At 42.1% G+C, this 16,063-nt stretch overlaps 1 protein-coding gene across 4 annotated transcripts in view; it reads right to left on the bottom strand.

The window, feature by feature from the left end:
* PARN (poly(A)-specific ribonuclease) overlaps positions 1-10,546 on the bottom strand; it is a 183,589-nt gene extending 173,043 nt beyond the window's left edge. Inside the window, exons 1-7 of one of the 4 annotated variants that reach the window (XM_060172943.1) lie at positions 10,379-10,526; positions 9,874-9,951; positions 7,705-7,748; positions 7,184-7,263; positions 5,780-5,847; positions 5,600-5,681; positions 308-368 (exon numbers count right to left, since the gene is read on the bottom strand). In XM_060172943.1, coding sequence (XP_060028926.1) covers positions 308-368; positions 5,600-5,681; positions 5,780-5,841 — 205 coding nt within the window. In that variant the 5' untranslated portion in view covers positions 5,842-5,847; positions 7,184-7,263; positions 7,705-7,748; positions 9,874-9,951; positions 10,379-10,526. Of the gene's footprint in view, positions 1-307; positions 369-5,599; positions 5,682-5,779; positions 5,848-7,183; positions 7,264-7,704; positions 7,749-9,873; positions 9,952-10,378 lie in introns of all 4 variants that reach the window. The other 3 variants (XM_060172942.1, XM_060172944.1, XM_016191044.2) reach the window with 3 other exon arrangements.
* Positions 10,547-16,063: the final 5,517 nt, after the last annotated feature.

Genomic DNA, 16,063 nt, shown 5'->3' with positions numbered 1-16,063 from the left:
GAGAAATGAAGAGAGGAGGGGAAGACAGAGAGGGGGAGAGAAAGATAGACACCTGCAGACCTGCTTCACCGCCTGTAAAGCGACTCCCCTGCAGGAGGGGGGCCAGGGGCTCGAACTAGGATCCTTACGCAGGTCCTTGCGCTTTGTACCACCTGCGCTACCGCCCAGCTCCCCTGTAAATCTTTAATACTGCACAAGGTATACTAGAACTCTGAGTCTCTGTCTCAGATAACAAGCACAGAAAAAAAATCATTCTTAACCAAATCCACATCTACAAACTCAAAAAATAAATTACATATAATCTTACCATTGCGAAAAACTTTATTAAAGTCAAATCCTTGGCTTGCCAGAAAGTCAATGCTTGAGCTCTGAAATAAAAGTAAACATTCTGGTGATTTTCAGTGACAAGTATGTGGAAGTAAAGCAGACAAGTAACTCAGGCAAAGGCAACAACAAACACCCAGGCATCAAACAACATTCCACAGGTCAGAAGACAAAAGGATTTCCACTCCCCACGGCCGCCAAATAATCCACTTATTTACCTCAACTATCTGGGTTCTTCTCCTTTGCAGCATATAAAACAAATATTCTTTGTTTCACATACTTAAGAAAATTCCTCACAGTGAGCAGACATCCTCCCAACTGGCAGAAAACTAATTACATAACTAAGAGATTGAAATAAAAAAACCTTTTCTCTTTTTTTTGGTCATTATCAGGTTTCACTGTTCTAGGATAACCTTTTTGGATAGAGAAAAAGAAGAGTCAGAAAAAGAGAAAGAAACCACAGCACTTACATTTCCTCCAACGTAGTAGGGGTCAGGCTTGAAATTGTGTCCAGCATATGACAAAGCAGCACACTATCCAAGTGCCATATGTTTTTTTAAATATTTATGTTAATAAAAGAGAGAAACGGGAAGGAGGGGGAGAGGAAGGGCAATGAGGACAGACACCAGAGCACTGCTCAGCTGTGGCTTATGGTGGCAGTGGAGATTGAATCTGGGACGTAAAGAGTCTCAAGGCATGAAAGTCTTTTGCAATGGTCAGGTGGTGACCCACCTAGTTGAATGCACACATTATAGTACACAAGGACCCAGCTGCAGGGGGGAAGCTTCACAGCTATAAAATAGTGCTGCAGTCCCTCTCTGTTTTCCTCTCCTCCTCTCCCTTCCCTGTCAATTTCTGTCTCTACTCAAAATAAATAAAATATTTTTTTAAAAAATTGTAAATAAAGTATTTTTGCATAACTATTATGTTCTCTCCTCAGTCTCTAAGTGAGATATATAATTTGGGCTGCCTTTTTTTTTTTTTTTTTTTACCTCCAGGGTTATTGCTGGGGCTCAGTGCCTGCACCACGAATCCACTGCTCCTGGAGGCCATTTTTTTCCCTTTTGTTACCCTGATTGTTTTGGGTTTTTTTATCATTGTTATTATTATTGTTGCTATTGATGTCATTGTTGTTGGATAGGACAGAGAGAAATGGAGAGAGAAGGGGAAGACAGAGAGGGGGAAAGATAGACACCTGCAGACCTGCTTCACCACCTATGAAGCGACTCCCCTGCAGGTGGGGAGCCGGGGGCTCAAACCAGGATCCTTACACCAGTCCTTGCGCTTTGCGCCATGTGTGCTTAACCCGCTGAGCTACCGCCTGACCCCCCCCCTTTATTTTTTTAAATAAGCTCTTGTGTTTGAATTCTCTATACTCGATGTATGGGTGAAACCATCTAGCATGAGATTTTTTTTTTAATTTTTTTAAATTTTTTATTTATTTATTAGAGACAGTCGGAAATCGAGAGGGAAGGGAGGGATAGAGAAGGTGAAGACAGAGAGACACCTGCAACATTGCTTCACCACTTGCAAAGCTTTCCCCCTGCAGGTGGGGACTGGGGGCTCGAACCTAGGTCCTTGCACACTGTAACATGTGTGCTCAACCAGGTGTGCCACCACCCGGCCCCTCCAGCATGAGATATTTTTAAATGCATTCATTTTATCTCATTGCAGGTTCAAGTCTCGGGTAGTTCATGAGGCAAATTCTAGACATCAGCAACCACCTTAGATTCTGAAAATTCAAAATCATAACTATATGTTCTTTACATGCAAGATGATAAAAGTAAAATTCCCAGTAACGAGACTGATTAGCAGCTGGGGGTGAGGGGAGTGACATACTGGATGGGGGGTTGGACTCTCAAGCATGAGGTCCTAAGTTCAAGCCCTGGCATCACATGTGTCAGAGTGATGCCCTGGTTCTCTAAGTAAATATTTGTTGGTGGGGGAAACACCATAAGATTTATCAAACAAACATTTTTTTTTAATTTATTTCTTTATTGGGGAATTAATGTTTTACATTCAACAGTAAATACAATAGTTTGTACATGCATAACATTCCCCAGTTTCCCATTTAACAATACAACCCCCACTATGTCATTTATCATCCTTCATGGACCTGTATTCTCCCCACCCACCCACCCCAGAGTCTTTTACTTTGGTGCAATACGCCAATTCCATTTCAGGTTCTACTTGTGTTTTCTTTTCTGATCTTGTTTCAAACAAACATTTAACAGCATGGAAATTTGGACAGTGGATAGATGTTGGTTTTTCATGGTTGAGACTGAGTTTGATAGCTGGCATCACATATGCCAAAGTTATGTTCTGGTTCACGCTCTCATTACTAAATAAATATGTTCTAAAATTTTTTTAAGTTGGAGGAAGCCAAAATACAGATGTAAATTTGCTTAAGGACTGGTGCAAGGATGGCTGTTCCTGCCTCACTTCACAAGCAGTGAAGCAGGTCTGCAGATGTCTTTCTCTCTTCCTCTCTTATCTTCCCCTACCTTCTCAGTTTCTGGCTGTCTCTACCCAACAAATAAAGACAATTTAAAAAATTAGAAAAATAGGGAGTCGGGCTGTAGCGCAGTGGGTTAAGCGCAGGTGGTGCAAAGCACAAGGACCGGCATAAGGATCCCGGTTTGAACCCCGGCTCCCCACCTGCAGGGGAGTCGCTTCACAGGCGGTGAAGCAGGTCTGCAGGTGTCTATCTTTCTCTCCTCCTCTCTGTCTTCCCCTCCTCTCTCCATTTCTCTCTGTCCTATCCAACAACGACAACAACAATAATAACTACAACAATAAAACAACAAGGGCAACAAAAGGGAATAAATAAATAAAATAAATATTTAAAAAAAAAGAAAAAAATTAGAAAAATAAATAAAATAAAAACTTTTTTTTTAAAAATGAGTGGAAGGGACCACTCAGCAGTATCATACATGTGTATGGCTCTCAGTACTTTCTTTGGCACCACATAAAAGAAAAGAAAAATCAATTCCTCACAAATTCCCAGACTGAGGCTACTTTTCTTTAAGTTCAAACAGACAAATACTACTTAAGTACCCTATACTACAGTGACTGGTAAAGAGCTGTTAACCTATTGCTGAGCAAAAGAAACACCAATTCTGGCTTATTTATTTAAATAAACAGATTAGTATACCTTCAGTCATATTAATACTCCATTCTAGTTGGTGTATTGCACCAAAGTAAAAGATTGGGGGGGGGGGTGGTCCTGGAACATGATGGCAGCGGATCTGGTAGGGGTTATACTGTTATGTAGAAAACTGGAAAATATTATGCATGTACAAACTATTGTATTTACCGTCAACTACAAAACATTAATCCCCAATAAATAAATTTTTCTTTTTTTTGAAGTTTTATTTATTTTATTATCTTTATTTAATGGATAGAGACAGTCAGAAATTGAAAGGAGAGGGGCTGCTAGAGAGGGAGAGAGAGAGACAACCTGCAGCACTGCTTCACCACTCATGAAACTTTACCCCTGCAAGTGGAGACCGGGGGCTCAAACCTGGATCCTTGGGCACTGTAATATGTGTGCTCAACTAGGTGCTCTACCACCTGGCACCCCTAAAGAAATTTTTTTTAAAATGAATAATAATAATATTACTCCATTCTACTTCTTTATATCCTGTCGTTATTTTTATTTTATTTTTTGCCTCCAGGGTTATTGCTAGGGGTTGGTGCCTGCACCATGGATCCACTGCTCCTAGAGGCTATTTTTTTCCCTTTTGTTGTTGTTGTTATTGCTGTCATTGTTGCTGGACAGGACAGAAAGAAATGGAAAGAGGAGGGGAAGACAGAGGGGGGAGAGAAAGATAGACACCGGCAGACCTGCTTCACCGCCTGTGAGTGACTCTCCTGCAGGTGGGGAGCCAGTCCTTGAGCTTCGCACCAAATGCGTTTAACCCACTGTGCCACCGCCCAGTCACCTATCTTGCCTTATTATAGAAGGAATTTGGGAGAGTTGGGCGGTAGCGCAACAGGTTAAGTGCAGGTGGCTCAAAGCACAAGGACCAGCATAAGGATCCCGGTTCAAGTCCCCGGCTCCCCATTTGCAGGGGAATCACTTCACAGGCAGTGAAGCAGGTCTGCCAGTGTCTATCTTTCTCTCCCCCCTCTGTCTTCCCCTCCTCTCTCCATTTCTCTCTGTCCTATCCAACAACAATGACATCAATAACAAGTACAACAATAAAAAAAAAAAAGAATTTGGCATGTCTCTGTTACATAGCAATCTATCCTCCAGGCTTTCTTAGTTTGTTTTTTTTTTTTTAATTGGATAGAGACAGGCAGAAATTGAGAGGGAAGAGGGTGATAGACAGACAGAGAGGCACCTGCAGATCTGCTTCACCACTCACAGAGCTTTCTCCCTGCAGATGTGGACTGAGGACTTGAACCCGGGTCCTTGTGCATTACAACATATGCGTTCAACCAGGTGTGCTACCACCCGCCCCTCCCCTCCAGGCTTTTTTAACTGAATTTCCACTTAGATGAAGGAGAAGTAAGGATGGCAAGATTTTAATGAAATAATGTCACTGGGAGAGAAGCTATGGCATAAGATTATAAGGGAGAAAAAAATGAAGACTCATCTTTTCTCTTATATGCATACACTAAACATTTATTCACATCTTCCTCACCCATTTCCAAGATTATCAGCTACCAAAATCTAAAAGGTGGTAGTGTAAGGGAGAGCTTTCCTGTAGCTTTCTTGGCTAATAAACTCAACTCTCTCTAACTTAAAAGGAAATCATTCTTTTTCTAACTCCTCTTCCTAAATATTAAGTTTAGGAAAAGGACCCAAGCCACTCTGGTCCGTCTTCTGGAACAGGATACATATATACTCTGCTCTTCAAACAAATACAGTTCTAGCCATGCAGTTGGATACAAGGAGAACAGGGTGGATGAGAAGCCTGCAGGTCCTGGTCTCTAGATTCATCTGGAACAAAACACTACAAATCCCAAATAGAGCTACATTATGAAGTCATGTTCTTAAATTCAGGTTTACTAACAACAAAGCTCATGTTGATATCCATCTGCCTGTCTTGCAGTTTATTCTTTAATTTACCCTCAAGTAATGGGTGAGAGAGTCAGGTAGCAATGTCATTAACTTATAACCTTAGATGGAAGGCTGAGGAGGGGAAATGATCTGCTTCAAGCCCAAAGTGAATGACAGAACCAATTTCTAAAAGAGAACACTGATACCTCATCAGAATATAGTCTCACCATCAGTTCACAAAAGAAAAAGTTTAATTACACTACTAACCTGACAAACAAATTTGACATCTGGTGAGGATCTGCTGAAGGGTTTCGGGAAAACATAGAAGTTAAATGATTTTGTTATATACCTGGGGGAAAATAAGAGATTTAGGGAGTTACATTATGCCACAACAAAATAATTCCCAGTGTTTGTTTTTTTTTTGTTTTTGTTTTTTTTTAAACCTACTTTGAGTCTGTGTGGTCATATTTAAAAGTGCAAAGGCCATACTGAAACAGCAAAAAGTCCATGGAATGCTGGAAAAGGGAAATAAAACATCTGTCAAATAAGGGTGTCATTTCAAGGTGAGCAATAGTTTTCTCAAATCACATGACTTCTGAAGACTTGACTTTAGCAGAATATTTCTAATTGGAATACATTAAAAATTATGGGTCTTCACCTTAATAGGGAAAGAGAGAGGCAGACTTGGAGTATGGAATCAACCAGTCAACGCCCATGTCAAGCAGGGAAGCAATTACAGAAACCAGACCTTCCACCTTCTGCAACTCACAATGACCTTGGGTCCTTACTCCCAAAAGGATAAAAAATGGGAAAGCTATCAGGGGAGGGGATGGGATATGGAGATTGGGTGGTGGGAATTGTGTACCTCTCCTAACCTATGGTTTTGTTAACGTCTTTCTTAAATAAATTAATTAATTTAACAAAAAATTATGGGTCTTGTATGGAATACAATATAGACTATGGGTCTGAAGCATTATTAATTCATAGGCATATCTTTTCTTGTGCCTCTAGGTTTATTACTGGGGCTTGGTACCTGACTATGAATCCTCTGTTCCTGTAGCCTCTTTTTTTTATTTTAATTTTTTTAGATAGGATAAAGAGAAAATGAGAAGAAAGGGGAAGATAGGGAGAAAGACACCTGCAAACCTGTTTCACTGCTTGCTTAGCAACACCCCTGCAGGTGGGAAATTGAGGGCTCCAACTGGGATCCTGCATGGGTCCTTGCACTTCTTACTATGTGCACTTAACCCAGTATGCTCCTGTTGGTCCCCAATTTATAGGTATTTCTTTTTCCCCTTTTGTTGCTGCAGTTATTATTGTTGTTGTTATTGATGTAGTTGTTGGACAGGACAGAGAAATGGAGAGAGGAGGGGAAGACAGAGAAGGGGAGAGAAAGATAAGACACCTGCAGACCTGCTTCACCACCTGTGAAGTGACTTCCCTGCATGTGGGGAGCCAGGGGCTTGAATTGGGATCCTTACGCGTGTCCCTAGGCTTTGCACCACATGCGCTTAACCCGCTGCACTACCGCCCGACTCCCTATAGGTATTTCTTAACATGTTTCCAATTAAATATCTACTAACCAGCCACAGTATATTAAATGTACTTCCAAATAATTCAAATAACCATATTACACTATCAAGCAAGTTAGCACTGAAAACACTAAACCTTCCCCAAATGTTTTCAAGCAAACAATTATTTCTGCTGTTGTTTTAAATATCAATTCATAAGCTAAGGTTGAGACATTAACACTTAAGTTTAATGATTCTGCTTATTGCTAACTCAACATAAGGAAATGGCATCTGGGAATGCCAGCACCAGGGAAAAAGATTTTCCAGCACATCTAATTACCTTTTTAAGCTTCTGGTACCTTTCTTCTGGAGTATCAAAACCATTTGTTAATGCGCTGACTGAAGGACCATCACTGATTCCTAGATTCAAAAGTATTTAACTTATTAATAAATGATGATATAAAAAAATCAATCAAAATTTAATCACACTGTAAATCATAGTCCTATGAATCAAGATATTTCATAAAGATCTAGAAAGAGTGAGTATATATGTCTGTGTAGCTGGAGTTTTGAACATACAATTTCAATGTTCCAGGCTGCTTTTTCATTCAGATAGAGACAGAAACCATATGGTGCTGGGGTTTGAACGTGGGCAATGTTCATGGTAAAGCACACATACTACCTGATGACCTATCTTTACTATCATACTAGCATTTCTGAAAAAGAAAGAATGAGTGAGAGAAGATATGCAGTGTCAGGAGTTAAAATATGAAGGCTGAGACTTGCAAGTCCTATGCTTTACCTCATAGTTGTCTCCCTGTACCAAGAGTGAAGACTAATGACAGTGTTCTTCATACTTACTTACTTAAACAAGCATTTACTTTCCCTGGTCATCATGGTGAACTCTAAAATAGCAAATGTAAAGAATGTTTCAGTTGGAAAATGGGCAGTTCTAATGTTTACAATAATTTCCAGGGATTGGGATGATAGGTAAATAGTAGACAGCATGCCCTGCATGTGTGAGGCCCTTGGTAGGTCCAATCCCCAGCACTACATAAAATGGTGTGTGTGTGTATGTGTGTGTGTGTCCAGTTAAAAATTTCCAAAATGGGGGGTTGGGTGGTAGCGCAGAGGGTTAAGCACACATGGAACAAAGTGCAAGGACTGGCATGAGGATGCCGGTTGGGCCCCCCTACCTGCAGGAGAGTCGCTTCACAGGCGGTGAAGCAAGTCTGAAGGTGTCTATCTTTCTCTCCCCCTCTATCTTCCCCTCCTCTTTCCATTTCTCTCTGTCCTATCCAACAACGACGACATCAACAACAATAATAACTACAACAATAAAAACAAGGGCAACAAAAAGGAAATAAATAAATATTTTAAAATCTTTTTAAAAAATTTCCAAAATGGCAATGGTTTAATAATCTCCTTGACAGTACCTATGTATACAATGTTTCATAAACATTTTAATAAGATTTATATTTTTAAATCTAGTATGTAATAAAAAAAAAAAAAGTGTGTTTTAGTGTCAAAAATCATCTCCAGGACAGGAGTAGATAGCATAATTCTTTTGCAAAGAGACTTTCAAGCCTGAGGCTTCAAAGTGACAGGTTCAATCCCCCATACCACCATATGCCAGAGCTGAGTACAGGTAAAAATAGATAAATAAATAATGCTTGAATGATGCTCCAAGACTGAATAAATTTTACTGCTTTAAAAAGGATTGGTACAGAATCAGAAATCAAAGAGTCCTGAAATACATTGTTAGAGTACTAGTTTGGGTCAACAGTCTGAAATGGTATCTATATGGCAAAAATATTTTCAAGGTCAAGAGAAAATTATCTCTTATAAACTCTCATCTTCCCAGGGACTGGCACTAACTAGAAATGTGAATTAAAGCCAAGAATTGTATTTATCATACGCATAGATTGCTTTAAAAAGAACTGACAAGTTTTTCAAACATGCAAACTAAGGAATCAAAAAAAGGCTATCTATACCAAAGGGGATCAACGACTCATACTGACACTAACAATTTTTAAAAATCAGGTGCTGTGGGTCAGTAGGTGGTGCATTGGTTATACAGCTGAATTTTCAATCACGAAGTCCAGAGTACAAGCACCAGTATCACATATGCCAGAGTGATACACTGGTTTTCTCTTCCTCTCTCCTCCTCCCCTCACTACTCTTTAAAGTAAATAAAATAAAGTGGTCCGCGAGGTGGTGCAAAGCATTGGACTTTCAAGCATGAGGTCCTGAGTTCGGTCCCTGGTAGCACATGTGCCAGAGTGATGTCTGGTTCTTTCTCTCTCTCTCCTGCTATCTTTCTCATTAATAAATAAATAAAATCTTTGAAAAAAAAAAGTTAATAAAATAAAAATCAGGACCTGGGCCGGTGACTCAGTTAACAGAGCACATGCTTTGAGGCATGAAGTTGCAACTGTAAGTGTTGGTAGACACAATGAACACTTGCACTTCCATTAATGCTAAAGGAATATCCTCATTTATCTGCAAAAGTGTCTCCCTAAAGTGAAGAGTGCAGCTTTGTATGAGTCTAAGAGTTGCCCAGTGTAGTCAAAGGTAGACACACAAATAGTTAATGAGCACCTGAGGGAAGGGGACAGGGAGGTGGAGAAGGGCAGGGGCCGGGTATTACTCAGTAAGTGCCAAGTTTCCCTTTCTGAAGATGAAAAAGTTGTGGACATGGTGGGTATGGTGTGACAATAAGATGTGTATTTACTTTAAATGATCAACTTCAAGTTAAGTCTATTTGACCACACAAAAGCTTAACCCTCAAACTTTCTGCTGCGTTTAGGGCAAACCTTGACACCAGAGGAAAATGTCTACTTCAGTGGCTCAGAACTGAACGATCAGAAACCCACACACAGCACCCTTCGGTGCTTTGAAAACGTTTGACAGGGAGGAGTGGCCAGCACTAGCCTCTCACACAGGGGGCGCAGCCAGCAGCCTGGCGGGCAGGGCCTGGGGGGGGGGGGGGCAGGAGCAGCCCATCTGGAGCTGGCAAGCAAGGGGTACCTGAAAACTCCCCATCGATGGCGAAGAAGTCTGCCTCCTCTATGGCCTGGTACACTTTGTGGAGATTACTCTTAAAATCTGTGGAGAAACCGAGAAGAAGCTTAGAACCAGCAGACGGATTTCTTGCACGAGGTTCCTTAAGGAGAGAGGGAAGGAGGGCCACGGGGCTCCTGAGGCCTCGGCCTAGGGGCCGGCAAGACCCGAAGGATTGCACGGAGTGGGGGGAGAGGTGCGGGGTGGGGGGGAGATAATGTCCAAAGGGAGCGACGCCTAATTAAAGGGTCAAGAAGTTCCGAGGATGGACAGGCCACAGGGGTCAAGGTCCTTAGAGGGCGCACGGGGCGGCCGGAGCCAGGCCACAGGGGCGAACAGGCTGAGGCAGGGAAAGACCCCTGCGGGACTGCCTCAGACCCAGGCCCCGCCAAGCTGACGGGCGGAGGTCTGGGCCTAACAGGCCTGGTGAGAGTGGTCTCAGGGAGCCCCGAGGGGCACGGTGGACACGCACTGCTTCGGATTATCTCCATTGCGCAGCGCGGGGAGGGGGGCCCGACCCCGCCTGAGCCCGCCTCGAATGTTCCTCTCGTAGAGTTCCACGGCGCCAGAGACTGGAGCGAAGGCAGCAGCTACGGAACCCGTGGCGGTGACTTCCGGAAACAGCGCGCGCCACGGCGCGTCACGTGTGCCTGCGTCAGCAGAAGGGGCGTGTCCAGATTTGGTCCCCGCCCAGTCCGTCCTGGGAGAGGGAGGGCGTGGCCATCGTGGTCTCTAAGGTGTGGCCTGTTGCGAACGTCCTTTTTCTTTTTTAGGAGAGCTCCGCTGACTACCATTCTGTCAAGGAGCAAGTATTCCCTGGGTTCTTATGTGCCAGGACCCTGGGAAAGGATGGGGATAGAGTGATGACTAGAAGAGACAAGCCTTGGGTAGATAGCATAATGGTTATGCAAATAGACTCTCATGCCTGAGGCGCTCCAAAGTCTCATGTTCAGTCCCCCGCACCACCATAAGCCAGAGCTGAGCAGTGCTCTGATTAAAAAAAAGAAAAAGAAAAGACAAGTTTCTTGTCTCCTTTGGAGCTTCACCTGGAGGAGAGACGAGAAGACTTCAAGTTAACATTTGGGAACCTCAAAACCACTATGAAGAGCCAGAGCAGGTTGGCTAAAGAGATAGGGAAAGCAGACTTGAAATATCTACCTGCTGTACTAAAAATATTTTGTATAGGGGGAGTCGGTAGCGCAGCGGGTTAAGGGCACGTGGTACAAAGTTCAAGGACCTGCGTAAGGATCCCAGTTGGAGCCCCCGGCTCCCCACCTGAAGGGGAGTCGCTTCACAGGCGGTGAAGCAGGTCTGCAGGTGTCTTGTCTTTCTCTCCCCCTCAGTCTTCCCCTCCTCTCTCCATTTCTCTCCTATCCAACAACATCAATAACAATAACAACAACAACAATAAAACAAGGGCAACAAAAGAGAATAAATAAACATTAAAGGGAGTCGGGCAGTAGCGCAGCGGCTTGGGTGCACGTGGCACAAGGACCGGCATAAGGATCCCAGTTCAAGCCTTCGGCTCCCCACCTGCAGGGGAGTTGATTCACAAGCGGTGAAGCAGGTCTGCAGGTGTCTTTCTCTCCTCCTCTCTGTCTTCCCCTCCTCTCTCCATTTCTCTCTGTCCTATACAACAACAATGACAGTAATGACAACAACAATAATAACAATGACAAACAACAAGGGCAACTAAGGGGAATAAATAAATAAAATATTAAAAAATAATATTAAAAAATATTGTTAAAATATTTATATAAATATTATGCTGTCATTCTAAATTAAGATTTACTGTTTATTACTATTATTATTATTGGCTAGAGACAGAGAGAAATTAATTGGGGAGAGGGAGAGACAGAGGAAGAGAGACCCCTGCAGCTCTGCTTCAACACTCCTGAAGCTTTCCCTCTGCAGATGGGGACCAGGGGCTTCAACCTGGGTCCTTGTGCATTGTAATGCATGTGCTTAACCAGGTGTGCCACCGCCTGACCCCCAAAATTGGTTGATTGACTGATATAGGGAGGGCAAGGAATAGAGAATCAAATCATCACTCTGGCACATGCAATGCCAGAGATTGAATTTGGGTATCATGCCTTATCTACTGAGCCAAATTTCTCCTCGGTCACAAGAATAATTTTCTTTTTTTAAATTCCGATCTTGGATGGACCTTAAAAAATTCATGTTAAGTGAAATAAGTCACAGAAGGATGAATATGGGATGATCTCACTCTCAGGCAGAAGTTGAAAAACAAGATCAGAAGAGAAAACACAAGTAGAACCTGAACTGGAATTGGCATGTTGCACCAAAGTAAAAGACTCCGGGGTGGGTGGAAGGGGAGAATACAGGTCCAAGAAGGATAACAGAGGACCTAGTGGGGGTTGTATTGTTATATAGAAAACTGGGAAATGTTATGCATGTACAAATTACTGTATTTACTGTCGAATGTAAACCATTAATTCCCTAATAAAGAAATTTTAACAAAGAATAAGTATATGTGTAGGTGTGATTTAGAAAGGGAAAGAAGGCAGGACCATAGGAAAAAAATGGGCAAATATATAAATATAGATAGTTATAGAAATAATAATCAATAGTCAGGAGATCAAGTGTGCGCACTAGGCAGTCTGTGTAGTCAGGTGACCTAAGCACAGGATCAGCTCAAGTGTGCATTAGCCAGGTTGTGTTGCTAGAGGACAGAAAAATAGTCTATATTGTTCTTTTTTTAATATTTATTTATTCCCTTTTGTTGCCCTTGTTTTTTTTTGTTGTTGTTGTTGTTGTTGTTGCCCTTGTTTTATTGTTGTGGTTATTCATGTCGTTGTTGTTGGATAGGATAGAGAGAAATAGAAAGAGGAGGGGAAGACAGAGAGGGGGAGAGAAAGATAGACACCTGCAGACCTGCTTCACCACCTGTGAAGCTACTTCCCTGTAGGTGGGGAGCCCGGGGCTCAAACCGGGATCCTTACGCTGGTCCTTGTGCTTTGCAACACCTGCGCTTAACCCGCTGCACTACCGCCCAACTCTCAAATGGTAACTTAATTTTTTTATAATATTTATTTATTCCCTTTTATTGCCCTTGTTGTTTTATGTTGTAGTTATTACTGTTGTCTTCGTTGTTGGATAGGACAGAGAAATGGAGAGAGGAGGGGAAGACAGAGAGGGGGAAGAGAAAGACACCTACAGACCAGCCTCACCTCACCGCTTGTGAAGCAACGCCCCTGCAGGTGGGGAGCTGAGGGCTCGAACCGGATCCCTACACTGCTCCTTGCGCCTCATGCCATGTGCACTTAACTTGCTGTGCGACTGCCCTGGCCCCACCATGAACTTTTTTTTACCTTTTTTCTTTACTGGAACACTGTTCAGCTCTGGCTTATGGTGGTGCAGAGGACTGGACCTGGGACTTTGGAACCTCAGGCTTGAGAGTCTTTTTGCACAACCATATGCTATAACCCCGCCCTCAATAAACTTTTATAAGTAGGGAAAAAAATAATAGTCAACCCATAATCTGCAGTCTTGGGAGAACTACTGCCATTTCCAATGGAGGGAATGAGGACACAGTTCTGGTGATGGGAACAATGCAGAATTATCTGTTTTATCTTTGTATATGAATATTAAATGACTTACAAAAGTTTCAAGGAGTCGGGCAGGAGCACAGCTGGTTAAGCGCACGTGACACAAAGCACAAGGACCGGCATAAGGATCCTGGTTTGAGCCCCTGCTTCCCACCTGCAGGGGAGTTGCTTCGCAAGCCTTGAAGCAGGTCTGCAGGTGTCTTTCTCTCTGCCTCTCTGTCTTCCCCTCCTCTCTCCATTTCTCTCTGTCCTATCCAACAACGAAGACAACAATAACAACAAAAATAACAACTACAACTACAATAAAAAAAACCAGGGCAACAAAAGGAAAAATAAATTTAAAAATATAAAAAAGCGGACAGAGGTAGATAGCATAATGGTTATGCTAACAGACTCTCATGCCTGAGGCTCCAAAGTTCCAGGTTCAATCCCCTGTACCACCATAAGCCAGAGCTGAGTGCTCTGGTAAAAAAAAAAATTTTTTTTAATTGAAAAAGTTATATAAAAAAATCTTTAAAAATTTTCAGTAGAAAATAATAATTACAGGGAGGGGGTAGATAACATAATGGTTATGCAGAGACTCTTATGTCTGAGATTCCAAAAGTTCCAGGTTCAATCTATTGCACCATAAGCCAGAGCTTAGTAGTGTTCTGGTTAAAAAAAAAACTATACAAAATATAATAATAATTATTATTGCAAATATGTGTACTAGGTCTAAAGGACATCCATTAATTCCAGGTTTAATCCCTTTATTTCCTCATGTTTTTAGGGCCTTTGAAGACTTTTAAGCAAGTTAACATTTCACTACTCTCTCCAGCCCCTCCCCAACCCCACTTACATGTCTCTTCTCACGTGGTTCATACACACTCAAACCTAAAATTGCAAATCGTTATTCAGCCTTTCTTTTTTTTTTTTTAATGATTTCTTATATATTTTTACTTATTTATTATTGGATATAGAGAAATTGAGAGGGGACATATATATATATATATGTATATATATATATATAGAGAGAGAGAGAGAGACAGAGAGAGAGAGAGAGCTAGCACCTGCAGCCCTGCTTCACCACTTGTGAAATTTTTCCCCTGCAGGTGGGGACAAGGGGCTTGAACCTGGGTCTTTATGCACTGTAATATGATCACTTAACCAGGTGCGCCACTGCCTAGCCCCTATTCAACCTTTCTTTGTGTACTGTTATGGTATAAAAAACAAACTCCATCAGAATTTGGGGCCCAGATCTTATTGTGTGAACTAATTCTGGGTCAGTGCTAATAAACTCTGTTTTCTGCACCCCAGTTTCACTGATTCCGCTTACAAGCAAGATAATAGTCCTGGTGATGAAGGTTGCACAACAATGTGAATTTACTTGATACCATTGAAGGGTACACTGAGTTCACATACTCCCTACACTAATATAGGCCACCGCCAATCTTTCTACTCTTTGCAAGTCTGTTGGGTAAGTGAGAAAAATCATCCCAAATGATCAGTGTCATATAAGTTTCCAAACCAAGGTACTTAAAAGCATACCAACAGCATGAATCCAATAAACTAAGATGCTGGGAAGAAGAAATGTGGTGATAAGCTCTTTTGATTTCACCTCTTAATATTGTAATGGGGAAGTCGGGCGGTAGCGCTGCAAGATTAAGTGCTGGTGGTGCAAAGCACAAGAACCTGCTTAAGGATCCGGGTTCCAGCTCTCCACTCCCCACAGGCAGCGGAGTCACTTTACAAGCGGCAAAACAAGGTCTGCAGGTGTCTATCTTTCTCACCCCTTCTCTGTCTTCCCCTCCTCTATCCATTTCTCTCTGTCCTAACAACGACGACATCAACAATACCTATAACAATAAAACAACAAGGGCAACAAAAGGGAATAAATAAATATTAAAAAATATATTGGAATGGTACTTTAGTCCTGTAATTCCCTGCGTAAAACTTGATATAATAATCAGAAAATATATATATATATGAAAGAGACCTCAGCACCAAGCTTCCTCCAATGTGGTAGGACCAGGTGGAACCTGGGTTGCGCACATGGCAAGGCAGCACATCATCCAAACGAGCTATTTCACCGGTTCTAAAATATCTTCTTCTCCTTTTTTAATCTTTATTTATTAGATAGAAACAGCCAGAAATCGAGAGGAAAGGGTTGACAAGGTGAGAGACAGTGAGACACCTGCATCCCTACTCTATCACTTGCAAAGCTTTCCCCCTGCAGGTGGGGACGAGGCCTGAAACTACGTCCCTGGGCACTGTAACATGTGCACTCAACCACGTGCACCACTACCCGGTCCCTAAAATATATTCTTTTAAAATAGTTTGTAAAATTTACAATGTAAAATCCATTTTATAAAATACATGTAAAATACAACTTATAAAGTATGTTTATATCATATATTACAAGGCAATGCGACCTAGTAATATTCAGCTCTCAAGCAGAAGGCAGTTCCCCCTACAAACAAAAAAACGCACCCCAGGTAAGATACAGACAACCGCCCCACCCAGAATGGTAACGCCCTGGCCTCAAGTCGGTCCTTTAAAAGGAAGAGGCGGGGCCAAGCCTGGGCCGCTCAGGGAGCAGCCGCTCTAGG

Source organism: Erinaceus europaeus, chromosome 15, assembly GCF_950295315.1.
Source record: "Erinaceus europaeus chromosome 15, mEriEur2.1, whole genome shotgun sequence".
In the NCBI taxonomy this organism is placed as follows: domain Eukaryota; kingdom Metazoa; phylum Chordata; class Mammalia; order Eulipotyphla; family Erinaceidae; genus Erinaceus; species Erinaceus europaeus.
The sequence above is the reverse complement of the archived record's forward strand: the minus strand, read 5'-3'. Positions and strand labels throughout refer to the sequence as shown.